The 21,817-nt window shown below is 38.5% G+C and overlaps 1 protein-coding gene across 2 annotated transcripts in view; it reads right to left on the bottom strand.

The window, feature by feature from the left end:
- The window catches only part of LOC148643537 (uncharacterized), a 97,049-nt gene that overhangs the window by 63,735 nt on the left and 11,497 nt on the right, over positions 1-21,817 (bottom strand). For both annotated transcript variants that reach the window (XM_088615848.1, XM_088615847.1), the window contains exons 11-26: positions 18,149-18,311; positions 16,016-16,134; positions 15,540-15,710; positions 14,218-14,346; positions 13,770-13,930; positions 12,998-13,124; positions 11,107-11,300; positions 10,029-10,101; positions 9,029-9,192; positions 7,661-7,832; positions 6,927-7,175; positions 6,105-6,338; positions 3,462-3,608; positions 2,828-3,012; positions 1,685-2,241; positions 810-982 (exon numbers count right to left, since the gene is read on the bottom strand). In XM_088615848.1, coding sequence (XP_088471974.1) covers positions 810-982; positions 1,685-2,241; positions 2,828-3,012; positions 3,462-3,608; positions 6,105-6,338; positions 6,927-7,175; positions 7,661-7,832; positions 9,029-9,192; positions 10,029-10,101; positions 11,107-11,300; positions 12,998-13,124; positions 13,770-13,930; positions 14,218-14,346; positions 15,540-15,710; positions 16,016-16,134; positions 18,149-18,311 — 3,018 coding nt within the window. The remainder of the gene's footprint in view (positions 1-809; positions 983-1,684; positions 2,242-2,827; positions 3,013-3,461; positions 3,609-6,104; positions 6,339-6,926; positions 7,176-7,660; positions 7,833-9,028; positions 9,193-10,028; positions 10,102-11,106; positions 11,301-12,997; positions 13,125-13,769; positions 13,931-14,217; positions 14,347-15,539; positions 15,711-16,015; positions 16,135-18,148; positions 18,312-21,817) is intronic.

Below are 21,817 nucleotides of genomic sequence, written 5' to 3' on the forward strand. Positions count from 1 at the left end.
TGATGATTGTTGAAGTAATACAGTATGTATTATCAGTAATACATATTACTTCATCATGATTTTCTGCTCCCTCATTTTAGTCTTAAAGGGATTGTTAAAAGCAAAAATATATTAGAAATTCTGAAGATGGATATGACATGGGTTTGCATTAAAACGTACATATTAACAAAACGGATTCAAATTCAAAGACGGGAGTGGGGATGATATTACAGTACATATCAATTACATAGGGCAATGTTGTATTAAACACCGTGATGGTCTGAGGATGCTGTCAGTCGTCAACTGAAGAGGCAGTGAATGATTATTTATTGTGGATTTAGTAGGATTAAGAAGTACTGAACGTTATCTTTTGTCCTTAAATTGTGCGCAGTAAAATGTGTCCTTTCTTTACATATGAATGTCTGTGTCACAAATCAAGGGTTATGTAAAATTCAAATGAAAAGACATCTTAGCCTGAGAGAATTTTTCAGGCTGTCTCGTTTGAAGAATCAGGAGCAGTAAATGAAGTACCCCTGCAACGACATGGTTAATTGACTTTCTGACGGTCTGCTCTCTCCTTCCAAGACAAACTCGGTGAATGCCAAGACAAGCAGAGACAAACAGCTCCTCTTTAGTACTGAACTCAGCTTTTTATCACTCTTTAACCTTTGGCATGTTAAGAGCCGTTCTTTCAGTAATAATCACTTCACTCTGCACTTTCATTTCCAGACACGTGTTGTCTTTTCCGTTATAAAGTATTGATGAAGACGAGGGGGGGGTAAGGAAAATGGCAAAAGGACAAACTTTCGGCAAAAAGTCATGAAGCTTACTTGAATTTCATCGAAAGTACTGAGCTCATCCAGGAAGCGTTCCAGGTTGGCCATCTGTCGCTTGGCTCCTTTTGACCAAGTCAGATCAGCAGTTGGAGATTTCAGGATTGTGATTATTGATGCCATCAAGTCTTCCGTATCCACATCTGGTTGTTGCATCGCACGCAACTCTCCTGAAAGAACATCGAAATGGAGGACATGCGTCTGTGCTCTGTGATGACTGAGAATGGACATTTGGACTTTATTAGCACCATTACTGCTATTTAAAATAGCATCTTCAAAAATCAAAGAGCTGATTGACTAAGATTACAGTTAATAAAGAATAATCAGGAAAAGTTTCTAAAGTATGAGTCACCACATGAAGTGCTTTTCAAAGATCTGTCTTAAAAAAAGTGCATGTACAGCTGTAAGCTGGGTTTAGTCACTACAAAGTCTGATAAAGCTACACGTGAATTCTACTGGGAACAGGTAAAGGTTTATTGCTTACTGAAAGGAAAAGAAAAGAGACAACATTTTGTTGCCCACGCACGCTGACGCAGCACCCTACGTGAATTCTGTTCAACATTTCTGGGAGGGTTGTAAATGTCACCTCAAACTAGAGTACCATCCCTGTTCGTGGTGGTGCTAGAATTGATGATATAGTTATACTTTGTGTTCCATAATTGGATCTAGGGACATGTAGTTTTTTTTCCCTTTCTTGAAGCAGCAAATGTTCACAGTCCATTGAACTGAACTTACTTGAAAATGACCCAGCTATTTAAATTAGGTTAAAAACAGGTATTAATCTCATACAAAAACAGCACAGGACTGCAAAGAGGTCTTATATGGGTAGTGTTGATAAATACAGCACGTTTTATGCCACAGCAGTAACTTACCTAAGGCCTCAATGTCTATCTCTCTGACCAGCTTCTTTATATCAGATGCCATAGCTGTACACTTATAGACGGACCTGGCATGAGCCAGCTGATATTCTGGCAGAAGCCTCTGGAGCTTCCCAATTCTTCCCATCTGCTCACGAACTGTCCGGACCTGCTGTTCGGCCACGGCCCTGTCCTGACCGATCTGGGTCAGTATCTGCTTTGCTCCTTTTTTGTGCTCTTCCAGAATGACCTCTGCCTGCTGGCTGGCCTTCCTCAGCCCTGCGGAAGCCTTCAAGACGCCATCGATGTTTCCGAGGGTCTCCTCGATACGTCGGTGTTCGGCCACGAGCTCGGCGTGCCTCCTGTCGAACAGCCTCACAAACGTGCGGGCGAAGCTCTCGTAGGTGCTGTTTGTGAGGTGGCCAAATCTGCCCATACCTTTGCCACGGCCATCACTCTTACCAACAGCCAGGTGCATGGAGGCCAGTAGGTGGCAGATGTTCTCTCTCTCTTGGGCCGTTAACATCTTAAGGCGACCAACATGGTACAATGCGTGTTCAACTAGGCGAGACCTGAAAAAGCCAAGGAGGAGAAGGCAAACAGCTCGTTGCAGAAAGCCAAGAAAACAATGGCGCAGCCGCTACACAATTCGCATTTCATCAGCAGCATCACAAGCATCTACTTGCTGATGGAAATAGGCCAGTGTGATTCATCATTATGTTGTAGTGCTACCGTCGTACTGCAGTGTCATTCAGCTGTGCTGGGTTTTAGATTAAACCATTTATTTGCGACTCAAAATTCACTGGTCCTAACCCCAGTGTTTGATTCTTTCGAGGTTGCAGACTAGCATTAGATCTTGTGCCTCACTATTGAATTTAGGGGGTGTGAACCATTTCATACTGGAAGAAACCACCACTTAAATGCAAAAAGTATTTTAAATTACTTCAGATATTCTGTAATCAGTCAAAATGTATTACAGAGTATCTGAATTAAAACAGAATTACTCCAATATTAATCTTTACCAGAAGGTAGTGAAGAATAATACACTAACAGTTCCATTCAGCTTTGATTTTCCTCAGCCATAAATGAAAGAATTGGATTTAAATTGCAGTATATTTTAGTCAGAAGCAAGGGATAATAGTGAATAGTTTATTTTACCTTGACCAGTGTGGCACAAAATAAATATTGACAGTATTAGTAAATATTGGAAACTCCTGGCAATTCTGGGAAAAACTGCATCCCGTGGAAGGGCAAATTAACACACAACGGAGGTTTTGAGTGACACGTTGCACAAAAAACTCCAACACAGCCTCTTTGGTGGAGCTTATATTTTCAGTCAGTGCCTAAAAAATAGAAAATAATGTCAATAACTGTCAGGCGAATACATCTCTGCTTCATACATTCCATATACAGAATGTAAATATTTTAAAAAGAAAAAGCTGTGGACCGTACTTCTGTATGAAAAGATGTGAACTGCTTTAAGATTTGCTTGGGTCACAGGCTTGATGTGGGATTTGCACAATATTTAAAATTCATTAAATAATTCTGCACAGATAGATAATACGTCAAACAATGTGAAAATAAAACGTATACAGCTGCAGCAGTCACGGAAGAACACAATGATTAAACAGACTGCTGGTTTCAGCAAAATCAGGGGGATCTGTGTGACTGTAATTGGGCAAACAGATTGTTGTTCTTTTCCTGTGTTCTTTCATTGATTTTCTGGGGTGAGCCATTAAGACTGAGGTGAGATTTAGGACCAAGACTCTTTGTACCGTCGAGCTGTCATTACCTCACTGCGAACTTCGTTAATTATGCTGCTTAGCTGCTCTGATGAAAACAGGTGAGTTATTGACCCAGGAACTACAAGATGTGTGAAGTAAACCATTGTAGCCTTATCCAAGCGCTCCTCGTTCATCAGGCACAGCACTTTCTTCCCCTGGGAAAGGAACAAAAGATAAATTAGCAAATTGACAAAACTGACAGGTTTACAGGTACCAGTTACATATATTTCTTACCGTTTTTAAGTGAACATCCACTAGAAATACCATATGGTGTGGAACTCCATTACAACTACACTATTTTTCCCCCCACTCCTATCCGGAGTGTCAAGGGGTCATTTATTGATAAACAGTGCCATCTGCTGGCTTAAGTACCTTTTCTAAATTTTAATGCAAGACACGGTTGAGCCACAGCTACAAGATTAGATTAAAATTTAATGCTAAAGCTTTGTCTTAAGCCTCAGAGCTCATTTTTAATTTAAACCCACCTGCTAAGTTTTACTTTACACTCGTGTCTTAGCTATCTGACAAATCTTTTCTTATGCTTGTCGTGGGAAATCTAAATGCTGAAGTATTCACAATAAAAGGAGACGAAGCAACTCAAAATACTTTGTCATGTAATTTTTAGATTGTAGTGCATGAGCGCAGAAAACAAAAATGGTAACACTCAGGATTGTAGAGTGCTACCTTATTCAGAAAAAAAACATTTTCTTATTACTTACTGCATTTAAGAGTTTTTAATGCACTGTAAACCCCTTTGCAACAGTTAAACGGTGTAATGATTTTAAATATAAATGCAATTACAGCGGTTTATTGGGATAAATGTAACAGGAAAAAAATGAGATCTGTTCATAATTTAAACTGTGACAAAGCAAAAGAAAAATTAAATGCTCCGTGCCATCACTTTATCCCCACCATTATTCCCAACTAAGAACTATTAGAAGCCATTCACAATAATGAGCCTTGACAATTATAAGGTTAATAAAGAAAAATCTTGACAGCCTTTATTGATATGGCATGGAATTAAATGATTAACTATCTAATTAAAATTAAGAACCTTGAAGTGCAATTAGTCGTGAAATGAACTGACCTTCACAACTAAAATGTGGCATGATACACTTTTACATTCATTTCATCAGTGACAGGAACAGCCAGCTGAGCCAATCTTTCCGTTTGTGACAGAGCTTTACATTCTGACAGAACTTTTCATTTTTCATTTTTTACCTTTAAGCATCATAATGTTACACAGCACCCAAACATGTTGCAAACCTAGTATAGACGTATGGTGTTAATTTAACCAACAAAGATAATTGAGTTGCACTGAATCACACTTTTTATACCTAACTACCTCAAACCTGACACTAGCTATCTTTACGAAGCAGAGGCATAGCAGCTGTTTATGAAAGAGAAGATGTACATATTTAATTGATTGAGCAATATGGAGTTCATTATGGGCCTCCTTTAGGTTACCACACTAAACTGCCTCATAAATCTGGTATGCCTGGCAGAATATAGCATTCCCTTACTCCCAACAGAAAAACCTAGAATCAAGAGAAAAGAATTAACAGATTCCTGTGTAGGAATGGGTGTCTACATTTTTCTTCAACACCTGATGGTGAACTGGGGCTGACCATTGCCTGCTCAGTCTCAAAGACTTTAGGAATGTGAGCATGACCTGCAGCCGTCTTTGAAATAAAATATTTTGCAAACCGACCATGAATACATTACTTAATTAAACAAAATGGTCCTTAAGCAAGCTTTTGAATAAAGTATGAGATCATTTCCCAAGTAGACTGCAGGAACCCATTTACAAAAGGCACCCTGTTGATAGCAGTTTCTGCCGTATATTTTATTAAAACCATAAATTATCTTAAGGAAAAAAGGGAATAGCTTGGGATGGATGTGAACTATAATGCTTCCCGAGACACAGTGATGGCTTTAACTTTCATTTTTGCAAATATGCTACCCATTGATACCCCATTTGACAATAAATGAGACATACCCTTATAACGCACTGTCTGATTTCAAGTTCAAGTTTATTGTCATTATACTCATATACAGGTATATGGTATAACGAAATGCTATTTAGCTAGCTCTCGGACTATAAGTAGCACAAAGAAAAAAAACAATACAATTGTATAACAGAAGAAAGACCGAGACAACAGGCAATGTGCAAAACAACAAAAAGGTAACAGGTAATGTGCAAAAACAACATCAGATGTGCAAAAACATGCATCAACAGAATGAAATAAAGGGATAGAAATGATGGGGAGTGAGCTTCTTGACATGTGAGGTAGAGGTAGATTTCAATGTGTGTTTGAGTTTTTGGTAAGAAAGAAGGCACTGTGAGGTTCAGATCATAGGTGAGAGGGGCTGGGAGTTTAATAGTTTGATAATGGGAGTTACACACATATTATTAAATATGTTAAGGCAAAAGATATATGTATATATGTATCTTAGAACTTCAATATAAGTAACGCTAATGGGGCAGATCTAAAACAATCCACAAATACCATGAAAAGCCAATGGACGAATGGATTCCTCCTTTTACAAAAACATGGTAGCAGCCCTGGAATTGGGAGGGCAAAATCAAGTACAAGCATACTGCTAAATTCTAAAGGACTGTTCTCAAAAACATAACACATGACCTTTACCTGGATCCCCGCTTGAACACAGCAATCAACCAGCTCCGATTTAAAGGAGTCGATGGACTGGGCATCCCTGCTAAAGGAGTGGATCCGAACAAGAGAAAACCCACATAAATGGGCAGCAAGTTTTGTCACAGGTACAGCCATCCCAGGACACCCTTCACCGCAGAGCAGGGTGTGGGCAACCTCATGTGGACTCAGGAGGTTACGGGTCAGACGGCACACTAATTCCATTGTGCTCTACAAATAAAGCAAAGTTAGAGAAAGCCTTGAAACGTTTTGTCAGTCTCGTTTGTGCATAAAAATGATACACTCTATGTTAAGGTCCAATTCAGTAAATAATACTGAACATACAATGTGATCAATTAAATTAGTTGCTATTCATTTGTGATTATTGTCAAGACCAATGCGATATAAAGGGAAAAAACCAACAGGATTATAAAGAACTTTAAGGAAGGGATAACTTTAAGAATGAACCAACGCACCTCAAAAGCAATAAAATAAAACCTCCTAATTATCCACGACAAGCTGTACTCAGCTGCTGAAAGATTGTTTTTTTAATTGCTAAAATAGTACATGTTTTGCCATTTCTTAAATCACTTGGAAGCATGACGTTTAATGAAAAATACTCAACAAAAGAAAAATGCATATTCTTCTCAATGATGCAGAACAAAGAAAAGTTTCAATGCTTCTCCGTCATGTGTCGCTTGCATATTGTCAATGATCTCTTGAAAATTACCAATTCATGGGTAGTGTTGAAATACGGCTTGCACTTCGTTGGAACGAGGTGTGAGCTCACTATCAATTACATTGAAAGGAATGCCTTACCCTGTAAAAGGAAATAGCTATCCTGGGATTAGTCTTGTTATGCTCTTGCACTGATTCCTCAAGCAATTTCCGAACAAGGTCTTCATCAAAGTTGTGCCGATAGCCATCACCACTCATATCTTGGTTTGACAGCTTCATTTGATTTCCTGATCTCAGCTGCCATTGAGTGGGGCTAGCTGTGACCAGCCCACCTTCAAGATTAATGACATTGCTAAACAATGGCTGCGTTGGGCTAGTGATTAATTCGACCTGTGATGGACAGAGACAAGGACACTGTAAGCCTTCTTTAAGAATTTACAAAGACCAGCAGGTGACGGTTATCAATGCAGGATGCAAGTCCAACACAAAAAAACGCCTCTATTTGAAAAGGATAGGTCATCTTGGTCTCATCAATAATCTATTATCCTCTAAATGTACATTTTCAATACATACAAGTTAATCTCTAATTATCTCTCAGTGTCCTTTATCAATAAACCCTGTTTCACGACTGTTGAATCTTAAATCTTGAATCTCACTGTCTGCATTTCTAAATATTGAGAACATCAGAGAGCAAAGGACTGTATCCTGACTTTTATTACATTGTTAATTTATTACATTACATTTTTTTCAGTTTTACTGGGTGGTTAATGTCACCCAAAATAGAAAGAACAAAAGCAAATTATATTACGTACATACTGTATATAGTAAACTGTATAATATATCTCAGAACATTAAGGTTTGTCATCCACTGTTACCTGCTCATTATCAGCAAACACTTTCTTGACTGCTACATTGAATTCCTGCTTGTAGCGAGCGTAATCCACATAACTGGCCAGTCTGTGACCATACACCCAATCACACTCATGTCTCCACAAGTAGAGGAGAGCTTTAGATGAACCGCTCATATTCAGAGACAAACAGAGGTTCCTAAATATAAAGAGAAGCGTCAACAGTAGAAGCAGTAACAGCAGGTTCTTGCAGAACCTCATCCATTAAAGAAGCCTTCAAAATACCACAACCATAATTCTTGTACATAAAAATGACATTAAAATATTACAAAATTTGTACAAAGTGTGTTTTTTAGTTATGTTAATATTAGCAGTAGAGCCATATTTTGTACGACACAGACACAAGGTGTAATAACATTTTATCATCAATTACTGTTGCTCTTTAGTTGCTCGGGACTGGAATTATTTACCGCTGTGCTTAGTACCTACATTCTGCAAGTGAATTGCTATAGGACTTAAGAGACTAAAGACTTAATTTATAGCCTACAGCATCAGGATTTTCCCACTCAAATTTCATGACATTATACAAATACTTTATATTTATTCTCTTGCTGCACAAATAAACAGCTGAAGCACTTCTTTATGGCTCATTATAGTGACATTGGGTTTTTCTTTTACTTTAAGCTACACTAGATATGTGTTTCACTGCTAAATGAAGTATTCAAAGACTGAAACTCTTTTGAAAGCACGAGTCACAGCCTAAGCACTGTAAAAACTCCCTGTTATTTTCTCCTTCTAATACATTTCCATCATGCATTCGTTTGAGTGCTGCCTGCTGCATAGAGCTCAGCATCAGCCATAAATCCTTTCTCTCTGCATTGAGCCTGTTTGTATTCCCATGCAATAATAGACTGCATTGCCAAGATCCTTGACTGGAAACATTTTCTTGAATGGCAGCAAGAGAACAAGGAAACTGTGAGGAATGGGGAACCACTATAAAATATACATGTATATAAAGTCAGCTACAAATACTATTCCTCAGAAAGCCAATACATTATTTTCTGTCTGATGGATTTTACAGCATCAGCATTCAGGGCCTTTAAACCAGTCTTATAAGAAAATGGCAGCCCCTGACAGCTCATTGCTTGGTGGTGCGACTAAAAAGAGTCACGCTGAAAGACTTAACCACCTTCTATTCACTGTCCTGTCTCTTCCTACTGCCCGCCACCGAGTCTGCATTCAAAGCCATTTCATTTTTATTACGATGTTAATGTCTCCCCTTGTCATAATGCAATATGCTGATGGCCAAGGGGTCTGGGATTAAAACTATAAAAGCACAAATGTTGAGGAAAAAAACGAATTTACAGAGTGAAATATTATTCTGGCCTCCTTTACCTGAATATTTTCGCCAGGTCCCTGAGAGTGAACATGTAGTGGCCCCTCTGGGATATTCTCAGGAACATGGTTCTCAGGCGGTCTTGTGTTTCTACAGTAACGAGGGTGACAGCTGACAGTAGCTCTCTGTGGACAGGATCAGCTGAGGCAGTGAAGTTGTCCTTCTAAAGGAATCAACAAGACAGTGGCAAATCACTAACATTCCCTTCCTGTTGTCATTAACGTGGTCTCAAAGAAGATTGCTACTAAAAGCCCATCGCATCAATGTCCTGAATGGCTCAGGTATGAAAGTCTATGAAAGTGCTACTGCACTTCGAGATGGACTCAACGTTGCAGGAAAGAAACCAATTCAAAAGACTCGCACAAATATAGTATTCTTTATTGACAGCACATATATGGCTGGAACACAGTAGATAGACATAAATGGTGAAAACTGCAAACGTTTAGTCTCATTGTGGTTATCCATAAAAAGCAAATTAATTTTGCCTTTTTTTTTAACTGTTTCCTTTTCCTACACTTTCACAGAGTGAGTCCATCTCCATGTGAGTGCAATATTTTTTTTGAATATGCCCTTACAGTCACGCAGTATCCCTAAAGGTCAAAACAGCAGCCTGGGAGAAACCTGAGCGTTTTCTTAATAAAAAAAAGACCAGTGATATTAATGAGCACAGAATTTGCTTTCAGTGGTGCAAGCAAGTCCAGTCACAGGGACATGAAAATTAAAAAAAATTGATGACCTACAGTATAAAAGACATAACCTTCTGAGTTTTTTGTAAAATAAATAAAACAAAGTAACAGATCCTAGTGATGAATTAAAGAGCTATGTAAAACACATTAGTAAAATAACAATTCTGAAAAAGGCTTTTAAAAATACACTGTTTAGATTCATTTAAAGCTACTACAGTAAGTATTTGTTCAGGTCTAACACAGACTCCTCTAGCCTTCCCTCAGATTATGGATAGAGGTATGGATAAATCACAATTCACAACAGGCTTCTTACCTTCAGTGCGGGTGAGGACTGAAGAAAATAGGAATTCAACAGAGTACTAAAAATTCTGTATTGATCATCACAACTGTAAGAAAGCAGGAAGAATGAGTAGAAACCTCAATGCCGTACATTACTGCATACTAACATACTTCAAACCAGATTACATGTGAAGTCACTCGTGAAAGGGTTTCCTTCATACACTTCCCCACAGGAGTTTTCCACTTCTTCCAAGGTTTTCTCATAGTTGCAACATAACTTCCCTGTTCTTTATTACGCTGGACCATGAGAATACCGCAGTGTGCTTTTGGTAAACAAAACATTTGACTGGAAAGAAAATCTGGGCATTAAAACAGTTGCAAAGGGAACAAGAAATAATTAGCATGAGAAAATAAAATGACTTAAAGCTCTTGCTTGCAGCTAGAGGTCATCTATTGGCCCAGATGTCACACCTTCGGGCCTAGGTCATGTCACTAGTCCACTGTGACTCCTCAGGTAGGGGAATAAATGGATCTTAATTGCCCAAATTCCTCTCAGCTCTCAGTGAAAGCAGCAACTCCTACAACTTGCTGGCAAGCATGTGACATCTGTGATAGGCCTGCCTCTCTTCAAATTGTCGCTAACTCAGCCGTAAGGCACTGTGGAGTTTGAATGTGTTGGAAGACTAGTGGGTCTGATAGGCAGTCATGTTGCACGAGCTGGTCTGCACATCTTTTATTTGTCTCTGTACAGCGACAGGCCTCAATGCTGGAAAGCCAGATCTTAAACAGGCAGCAATTCTGAAATGGGCGAGTTTATAACGGGCAATCGCTAAATTGAGAAAAATAATCATTCTTACATGGAGGAAAAATAAAGATTGGGAACTAAGTGAAATGGGCACCAGGAGGCGAGGTAGTTATACCAGATGCTTGGGGAAACTAACATTTTAAGTGGAGGCTAATGTGAAGCACAGGGGTCTTTGCAGCAGCAATAAAAGTCAGAGTAAATTGCCCAGCAAATGTGAGAAGAAAACAGACTAAATTCCTGATGCTATGAATCCTGACAAAGGAGCCGACAGATTCGCTGCACGCTGGGGCCTGGCAGATGTGTGCACCTTGGGTAGGAGCAGCGGAAGACGGCGAAGTGTCTCAGCAGGCGCGGGCCGCTCAGGCAGCTCGTGTTGACGGTGGCCAGGAAGGCGACGTTCTTCACTGTCCTCCACTCAAAGGAAACTGGGTCAAAGCCACCCCCACAGTCAAGCAGCTGTCGCATCAACTCACAAGCTGGCTGGCTGCCGTGCCCATCAACCTGGAACAGGAAGCAGGGAGCGCTAGAATGGATTAGTATCAAGTCTGGAGAGAGGAGAGGAGCATCACTTCAGCTTGCGAATAATTAATAATTTACAGACATGGGAAGTCTCTGCCCAGTTGGGTGGGGGGGAGGGGGGGGACATAATTAATTACACAGACCCAGGTTCTCAGAACAATTCATATCTTGTCCAGACAGTCTTCAGGAAAGGTTATTGTCTTAGGTGTGACTGAGAAATTAAAATCATTTTCAAACCCTCCTGAATCTCCTTTTATATGGTATTTTCTGCATTCAAGATATTCAATTAGCATTTGCTTCTTGTAATATTTCGGGATTTTATCCAGATTTTCTAAACATGGGTGTTAATAAAAGTTGGAGAGTTTTTAGTAGTCATTTATTGACCAGATGGGTGCAGCTTCAAAAAAATGTTTCCTGGCTAAAACAAACATACAGGGAAAGTGCGTGACGTTGTTCAGTTTTCTATTTGAAATCCTCTACTCCCTGATTTATGCTCTGTTTTATGACCTTCTACATTAATTCCAGATTTCTATGGTTTTCAAATTAGTGTCTCCCAGTGGATTAAGTATATTTTAATTCCCTGCTAATAAAGGGGTCCGTGCAAGTTTCATCTGTTGATATTAAAGCAATAAAAAAGAAACCTTCGTTATTCAAAGATCTGCAGGCTTATGTTGAAATCATTTGAGTAATACAGGCCTAATTAAAAAAAAAATAGAAGCCTTTACTTAACCTTTAACATTATTAAATGAAAATGTTAACCTATATAAGTCATTATGTAAAAACACAAAAAGAAACATTAAAATAAAATTGCATTAAATTCATGGTTACTTAATAATCTTCCAGATTACACCGATTAATTCTTTATTAAGCAATAAATTAAATAGTTTTATATTTATATTTTCATTGCTGAGCTAGTAACCTTGTATGTTTCTGCAGCACCTGTCGTCATTCCTGGTTATGAATAGTTTGGAGTTGGGTTATTTTAAAAATATTAAAACATTCCAGAAGCAACATTTTTATATAAATTACTTAAAACTGTAGTCATTAAACCACTCCTGTACCCTTATTTTACACAATTATGTCAACTTTTAAAAAAGTAAAAAAGTATACCTACTGTACATGATGTATATGAATGGGAAAAAAGTTTTTTTTTCAACTTTTCACATGAAAACATTTCACATGAAATAATACTTAATTTTGATGATCAAGTGCAATGAATTTGAATGGTAAATGTTTATTATACTCTGGAAACGAACAGTTCCTCTCTAGCACTTATCAGAATTGATATGAAATTATGAAGGTATATCTTGATATTTTACATTTTGTTATGTGTGATCCTTTACTTAACCAGATAATTTCTCCTTTACAATGATGTCCACATGGGACCGCTTGCATGGAAAATAACATTCGGAAGGTCATGCGATAATATTAACAATAAGGTTAAACCTGAATATCAATACATTGATAGCAGATGTAAAGGAACACTGGGAAAGAGCATGCACCACACTTTAATTCATATCATTTTCATCCTACAGACCTTAAAGACATTACATACAAAACTTAGGAGGATGATGATGATGATGATGATGATGATGATGATGATGAGAAAAGGCCATGGCAGGACATTCAGGAATAACAGACAGAGTTTTAATCGCATTGACCCGAGTCAACATCGTTACCTGTGCCGAATTGAGGTCGTCCACAAAGCACATCAGCTTCTTCTTTCTAAAAGGGGTGTACAGTGTCCCATACTGCCATTCCAGTTTATCAAAGAGGCTTCCCCAGAGCATCCTGGAGCTGGTGGACCTACACATCCACGAGAAATACAGTATGTTACAACGCATCACACCACGCAGAGTGCAACTCAAACAAGTAAGGTTTAGAAAGCATTCAATAAAATATATAAAGTACATTATATTGTTAAAATAATTTACATATTTATTACAGTATATCATACCTTCGTGTACTTAGGAAAATGATTTAAACTCAGAATGGCCTAAATTAGACATCAGTACATGCTTACAGATTACCATGGTAAATCGCTTATTTACCATGGTAAATCGATTCTTTGATATCGCTTTATTTGATGTATTGTTTTTTTGTTTTCATTTAAAACATCAAGCAATAATCCCAATTCAGGGATTAGCTTTTCTTGGGTTACCTTTCTTGAGTCATAAAATAAGGCATGCCAAACAGAGCCTAACGGCTGAGCGCATCACAGTAAAAACCAGTGATTTCCAGCAATGTAACAAATCAATCTTTGCTTTAAGAGGCATATTAGCTTGTTATTCTAGGTATTTGTAAAATGTGAAAGTATGGATTTCATTTCCACCTTTCCAGTTGCTGGGGGTATTTTAAAAAGCATTATCCAGTAAACAACAATATCAGTGTTGGATAGGAGGCTTAACAAAATCAATGTAATGAAGATCAATATACTCAATCAATGGCTACCTGTTCACATGGATCTTCAGCTTCAGTACTTCCACCACATCCCCTGAGAAATGGGCCTGCATGTATTCATTCAGAACTGCGCTTTTTCCACAGCCTGTCTCTCCTGCAAGCACTACAGGATGGCCAGCATCTGACAGGAGGTTCGTCAAATAGAAAAGTTGCTGCAGGGAAAATTAAAAAAAAAATCAATATAAAAACATGAATGCACACCAGTGTTTAGATCAAATGCAATTTGTGCTCTATATGATCGGCGAAGCAGAGCCTCTGCAATCAGAACTAAGACTCCAGAGCAAGACAAATCAAAATCCTATTCACGCAAGATATGTCAGTGTATCTGAGCTTCAGACAAGAAGATAGGCTTTTGTCTTGAACCATCTAACAGCTGCAAAAATCACTAGAAAGCAATCCACAGAGTTTAGAGAGTTCATCATTGCAATGCAACATTTACCTCACTTTCAATGGTGTGGACAAATGCCTGTGATGAAATTCCCTGGCCACAGGGAAAGGACTGAGGGGGGACATTGTCACTCCATCTCACAAACTGACACGTCTCAGTGTCAATGTAATAGTCCCAGATCTGCATAAGAAAACAGTGCCAGATGCAAGCAACAACATTCTATTAAATATCTGCCCTGTCAACATGCCATATTATAAGGGACTGCTAGAAATGTCTGAATATAGTGCCCTTTTCAATAACCCATTCTGCTGACAGAGATGCATTTTTTGTGTAACAGGAAAGTGCAGGCTGAAATGAAAGAGATTTGATCAGGATGCACTTGAGTGGCAATACGTCGCAGCTTTATTGCTTGTATTACCAACAGAGAGCTGTAAAATTAATATTTATATGAAATTATATACAAGAGTGATACAAAGAGCCAACTATAGGTGATGGTTAGACATCACAGCCCAAGAGAAAACTTTAACTGTCTTAGTGAATGCAATTTTCTGCAAGGCTTGTTTTTATTTGCTTTGATTTTCCGGGCCTCCTAAGAAAAGTTCGTTTAAACGAATACCATGACCTTGACTTTTTAACACATATATTGATCTTAGACTCTTAAATGCCATGTTCATTTAACTGCATATGAGTTTTTCATTCTATATGTAAATGAAAGTTTTTTAACAGTTCACCAAATACATACATTCAGCACAATCGATAATAATTTGTTTCACGCCTGACTGAAAACAACAGAAGAGAAATATTGCTTCAAAGATGTCACGCCAATGTGGAACATATGTATAAATCCACAAGTAGATCCACCAGTCTGATGCAAGAATCATGACACCTGGACTATTGTACAGAAAGAGCAGATTTTGGGTTAAAGTTTTAATTACTTGTATGCACACATATCAAGACCAGATAAACACAATTTTCTCGCATGACCTTGTCCAGGGATTGGCAACATTTCAGGAGCTTTCCTGTTCATAAAGACAGACAGGCCCCACTTAGCATTACATCATAGTTTTTATAATTTCCCCCATTTTGTTTCTTCTGCGATACTTTCCAGCTGAGACTTTCCAATGCCAGCTCCTGCGCTTGTGCACTGTGTAGCTCTGCCTGGATTTGCGCAGACAGCACCACCCCCTAGACACCAGACTGCGCTGCTGCTCAAAGAGCAGGGCCTCTACTACAGCGGTCTTGCGCTGTCTGCCTTGCAGACAGTTGGTGACATCACTCCCATACCTGGCTCAGTGCGTGAGCCCTGTTGCGCTAGTCAAGCTCAGGCAAGCAGCTATGGAATAATAAGGCGAGGAAAATTCGTGAAGCTGTACCTGATGTTCTTCAGGAATAATGCAGCTATTTCTGAACCGTTCTCGCCACCAAAGGTCGAATGCAGCTTTGTGTTCAGACTCTAGAGTGCCCCCGAAGGCCCAGACACATGAAAAAAGAAAACACTTCTTCACATCTTCAGGAGGTATTTCAACACTCCACAGCCCCAGAGCCTAGCAGGGAACAAACCAAAGGAGAAAATCTTGGGTAAACAGCTTTCTTAGCAGGTTGTATTATGCCTGATTAATGTTATTGAATACACCGTAATATCGACTTAATGGAAACCATAATTTAACATTCATGTATTTGGTTACCTCATGACTACCACATTATTTGGCAAAAGTAGTGTGCAAATGTAGATCTTTTGCTTGTATTCCACTCATAAATATTTTATTTTTTTTATGTTGCAATTCCACATCTTTTGTATAATGAATAAAATACTGAAAGAGAAGAGTTAAGGTGAATCAAAACCACCAACCTCAAATATGCGACAGAAGGTTTGAACCCTGTTTTCGACACAGACGCTAGTTGCACATATGGATGCTGTAAGGTCCTTATCTGCAGAAGAGTTCGCCCTTATCCATGTGACAACAGGATCTGAAATGAAATGAAAAGGCAGACCTTTGTGAGAAGCAACAGATTAAGAAGATTCTCTGTGCCCGTTTGTAAGTGCCACTACAGATGTGGCACAGAAAGAAAGCAGCATGGTGGTGCAGTACTTAGCATTGCTGCCTTGCAGCACTGAGGCCCTGGATTCAATTCCAGACATGAGGTGCTATGTGTATGGAGGTTCTACATTGTCCTTATGTTTGTGTGAGCTTCCTCCAGGTGTTCTGGTTTGCGCTCTTAGTACAAAAACATACTGGTAGGTTAACTGGCTTTTGCGAAAATTGGCCCTGGTATGAGTGTGCATGCCCTGCGATGGACTGGTGTCCCATCCAGAGCATACCCTGCCTTATACCTGTTGCTCGTTTGGCTAGGCTATGGCTCCCCTTGAAACCCTAAAATGGAAGAAACTGTAAGAAAATAGATGGATGGAAAGCACAAAAAGATTGGTGAGAAGCAAATGGATCCTCTCACTCTTAGCCTTAAAACAAATATATGTTATAGATACTCTGGGACTCTTTGAAGAGCTGCCTCCTAGTTTATTTAACAGTTATTAATGTACATCTATTTAAACTGCCCTGGAGTGCCTATTGAAACCTAGCATTCACAAGCAGAAGCAAGATCATCGAGAAACAACTGCTTCAACGGTACAGCAAGTACACAAGAGATAAACACTGAAATGTGATGCAGAATATTGTCTCTGATGTTCACCTAACAGTCTGACCAGAACAAATCTAAGAAAACAAGATGATCAGTTCAGTTTTTGTATTTTATTAAGGGCTAATTAAGGATTATATCTTCTTACCGGAAAGATTTCCGGTTTAATTTAAGAAAAAATAGTTGAGCTACAGCCAAAGCTCCTGTGTGGAATGCTCAAATTCTCCAAAGAGCCGGCACTATTTCTCGGATCTCCACCAGCAAAAGAAATTGCTCACACAAAAATATCTCTTTCAATTTCTTGTCAATGTAAGCTCCCTCCCTGGGAAAGACGGTTGTCATCTTGATCTACAGCCCCTAGCCAGCACAGTAATGTACGCTAAATTGCCTGAGTCGCTCGCAATGATGGAGTCATTGTGGAGGAAATTGGAAATCAATTCTTGTCATCACTGAACATAACTCTTTTATCAGAGCTACAGTTCATGGAGTGTAATGCGAGTGACAGGAGCTTAGAGATGACAATCATGATAGCTCCCTGACGGCATGGTGTGGGGGCGGGGATTTACAAAACACAGAAATTCATTCATTTACAAACAGATGTGGTTTTTACTAGCCACTGAATGCTCAGTACTGATACTGCCATTAGTAGACACAGGGGGAGAAGAAGGAAGTGCAGCACATTTCTGTATAACAATAAGCTGGCACGAAAAACAAAGAAAATGCAGCTCATGGTTTGTGTAGATACGTGACAAAACTCATATCCACAAAGAGGAATTGAGTACAGTGAGTGTGAGCCTGGCCTGCAATAAGCCTGCAAGAAATAGAAGTTATGCTGTGAAGAGGTTAAGTGAAAAATCAGAAATACAAAACAACTCCCCAGAGGTTTCCTCACATCGCCTTTGATTTTGAACTAATCATAAATACCATAGTTAGTCTATTTTCACATGCTATATTCATTACCATGATGGTCCTCTCTGTCCGATCTCAACTCCCTAAACTTCAAGTATTATTTAAAAACTTATCACGTAATATTTAAAAATTGATTGAAGCTTTCACTACCAAGTTCTGACATTCTGATAAATAGAGTATGAGATTTTTTTCAGGAGTTCTCAATGAGCCTCTTATCAAGTTTAAACAAAGAAAGTAGCAGGCTTATTTTGCACTTTAGCTGTGAAACAATAAGTGAACCATGTAACAACCAGAAGATTTGTTGATTTGCGGTAGTGTAAAATTATATTTTGGTGTGTTTTACTTCTTACAAGAAAGCAGAATTATATTTCATGGTTAACTGAAACACAATTTCTTAGTTTAGCCAGAGGGATTTTACTAATCCAGATAAGCTCCTTACCCAAGAACTCTTCAGTGAGTTGCTGGAGGAGATGCCTGTGAGTTGTGGGGTGAGCCAGCAGCCATTTAGAGAGACACAGCTTCCAGCTTTCAGTATCGGTGGGAATGTTCAGGATCCCCATGCAGCAGATAACCGCAGGACTGACATTCTCTAAAGATGCAAGCTGAGGAAATACAAGAGCAGGAAATGTACAACAGCAAAATACATTGTGGTCTTAAATACCCTTGTGGCTCAACTACTATAATAGAAAACGAATGTTACCAGCATTAATATTAATGGTATTAAGAATGCTTCTCCCCCCCCCACCCCCCATTTTAAATGTTTATTAAGTTGAAATAACAAGAAAGATGTATTTGGGCTTCTTCAGAGATGTACAGCTTTAATGCTTTGAAGAACAAAATGTAACATTTCAATGGTTTAGATTTAGACTGGGACTGCAGAAGCTTTACAAAGTTGTGAAAAACTAAAAGCACAAATATTTTTCATACATCGTATTGCTCTCTTTCAGCGAAATAGCAAAGGCAGTTGGGTTTGTTTTCTTTTCAAATGCCACTGCCTATAAGACTCAATCAATATAAGCAGGTTTGCATAGTTAAGAATTAGAATCAGCATTTACTCTAAAGGTCTATCCAGGGCCTTTAATTTGTCTAGACCCCTTCACCTTTGGGGTTCCTAATCTGAAGTTCAATCAGTATCCTAGCTGCACGCACTCTAATCCCAGCATCCATTATAGGAAATGTGATTCATTTTACAATTAGAAAGAATTATAATGAGTTCATTAGTCCCAATCAATAAATTAATACAATTAAAGGAAAGCATAACAAAATTTCAAATAGAGACACGAACTACATCAAAAATCATTTCAATTGAGTGAACCAGTACAACAATACTGGTGTACTGTACACCGAGGGAAGTAACTTCTTTTATAAAACCTGCAATTTATCATTGGACAACACTCAATGGATAACAATAGGCTGTCACATAAAATCACTTAAACACACAAAAAGAAAGACTGAGACTGACACTGCTAAGCGGGAGCCCTGTGTAAAGAAAATACAGAAAGGAGAAATGTTTGGCATGTCGGTAGGCTATAATTTACAGGTTGACACAGGCGTTGGTCTGCACTAATATTCCCATTGGAAAAAGACGGCAATCCGAAGATGCATTTCTCAACAAACATGCAATGAACACTGGCCAGTTCCTACTGCAAGCCAAATGAGAAAAGAGTATTCACTACAGAGAGCTGATGTGAACAGAAGCAAACTTAAATAACAGATTAAAGCACCTGAGAGCGAATCTGCAGCTCCTGGTGAAACTAGAGGTATAAAAGATCACTGCTTTACTGCTTTAAAATGTGTGTTTTACACATTTAATTTGTCTTACAAGGACAATCAAGTACTGAGGAAGTGAGAATTATTCTTGCAGAATTTATCTGCACTCTGTGGAGTGTGAATTATTCCTCTGTGGCACAGAGTACTGTGAAATGTTTAAACATATTTGAAGGGGTTGTTATTGCTGTGACTGGATTGGTTTCAGATAATGAGTAAACCAGCTGACAATGATCAAATTTAACAGTAAAATATAAAGCACTGGATGCATTCTTTCAATGATCAGTAAGTGACATTTATGTTCTCCTTGTGAATTATATTCTTTTTATATACTCTACTACAGCATATTTGTTTCTGTACTCAGTCCTGATTTCATTATTTTTTATCTCTACAAAGCAAACTATTCTGCTATTACTTTGTAAGCATATTCCAAATGATCATTTTAATTAGCACATTGTCCTTGATATTGCTGAATAAAATGGGTGTAAGTGCCAACCCTCATATGCATGCCACTGTTAATCATAATTATGCAAGTATGTTGCAGCAAACAATAACTACTATAATTGAGATGATTAAGGTCCCTCAATGGGTCGATTGTAATTGGTAACTGTATATTGACCTCTTAGTGCCGACATGAAAAATTCCAGGTCCTGCTTACAACCATCGAGCACTGCAAAGACAATCACACCATTCGTTTATTTGTTTTTTTATCCTTAGTCTGCGTTCCCATGACTTTACGCTGTCCTCATCTTGTTGTTCCCCACTATGAAGTTAATGTTCTCTGGTTCCAGCAGCTTTTCTACTGACATCTAATAGACGTTCACTTACAGTCTAGTGCAGCATCTGTTAAAACCAAGCCACAGCACCTTTCACGGACACACACAACCAACACCTATCAATGATGCTCACAACACAATGGCATTCAAGTGCGGAATTACTCCAGTCCAGTGAAACACTAAAAGACATTTAAAAACCCGTCACAACAGAAACATGTCCTGGAGGCATGTTTTGATGATAAAAAGGTTTCATTAAAAAACAAATCAAATGATGAGTGTGAAATACATATTCAAGTTATTTTTAAGCCAAACAATTAATGAAGAAATGAAGAAGAGAGAAAGAAATAGCATATATAACAAAATGTGAACATATAGAAAAGAAGACTAAACCTCCAACATGAGCTAGGGAGCTTATAAAAGCTTCCACAAAAACAAGTAATATATTCCAAATACTAATTTACATGAATAAGCAGGGGGAATTTTAAAACATCTGAAATAAATATGGACCACTGCACAAAAATTATAGTTAAAACTGTCAAAATTCCCTGTTATTTCATTTAAATGCATTTCCCAGGAAGAGGCAATGGAATTGCAAACTATGGTCTTGTAGCCCAAAGCTGTGATTTACACAGTAAATAGAAAACAGGCACTTGAGAAATTAAAAAGAGGAAATAAATATTAACACATATACGTGTGTAATTTAAACAATAATGCTCTAGTGATGTATTACACTGCCATTCACTTTAATTATTATCTCGTTTTACTGCTCGACTACTAAAATGTATAGCCTCAGCGTTTTCCTGGGCAAGATAATTTTTTTTTATGTATCCTCTGGCTATGTGCTCCATGGTGGGTTTTATTTACAAGCAATTTTAAATACAGTTTTCTGAAGAAAGCCAGCGTATGAAATATTGAGGCTAAGGTACTCAAAGAACTTATAAAACATAGCCTGCAAAAAGATACGAAGACATAGCAATACTCTGACCTACACTGTAGATCTTTTTCTTCTTCTTTTTCACAGCCTTAGTCCCAGACTGTCCTGGGGTCAGCTGCTTTGGTTGCTCTTCTCCACTTGTCTCTGTCGAGCACATCTTCCTCACTCACTTCACATACCTCCATATCTTTTCTCACACAATCTATCCATCTCTTTCTAGGCCTGCCTCTTCCTCTGTTACCTTCCATCTCAAATTCCATTACCCTCTTTGTTACTTCCTCAACGTCCCTCCTCATGATATGTCATATACCACCGTAACCTCGCCTCTCGCATCTTCTCAACCACATCCACCACCCTACATCGTCTACGGATTTCTTCATTTCTGATCTTATCCTTCATTGAAATCTGCAGAATCCACCTCAACATCCTCATTTCAGTTCTTCTCATCGAATGTGTTGACCAGCTCCTAAGCTACAGTCAGAGACAACGCAGGAGTGTCTCCAGTATGGCGAGATTTCCGAGATGTACTGTAGGAATGACATTGTTCCAACATTTTGCATGTGTGGGTGAAACGTCAAGCCTGGATCATGTATCACCCCCCTTCAATTAGATTGCAATTCAAGTACAGTGC

Source organism: Lepisosteus platostomus, chromosome 22 (assembly GCF_059453375.1).
Source record: "Lepisosteus platostomus isolate fLepPlt1 chromosome 22, fLepPlt1.hap1, whole genome shotgun sequence".
In the NCBI taxonomy this organism is placed as follows: Eukaryota; Metazoa; Chordata; class Actinopteri; order Semionotiformes; family Lepisosteidae; genus Lepisosteus; species Lepisosteus platostomus.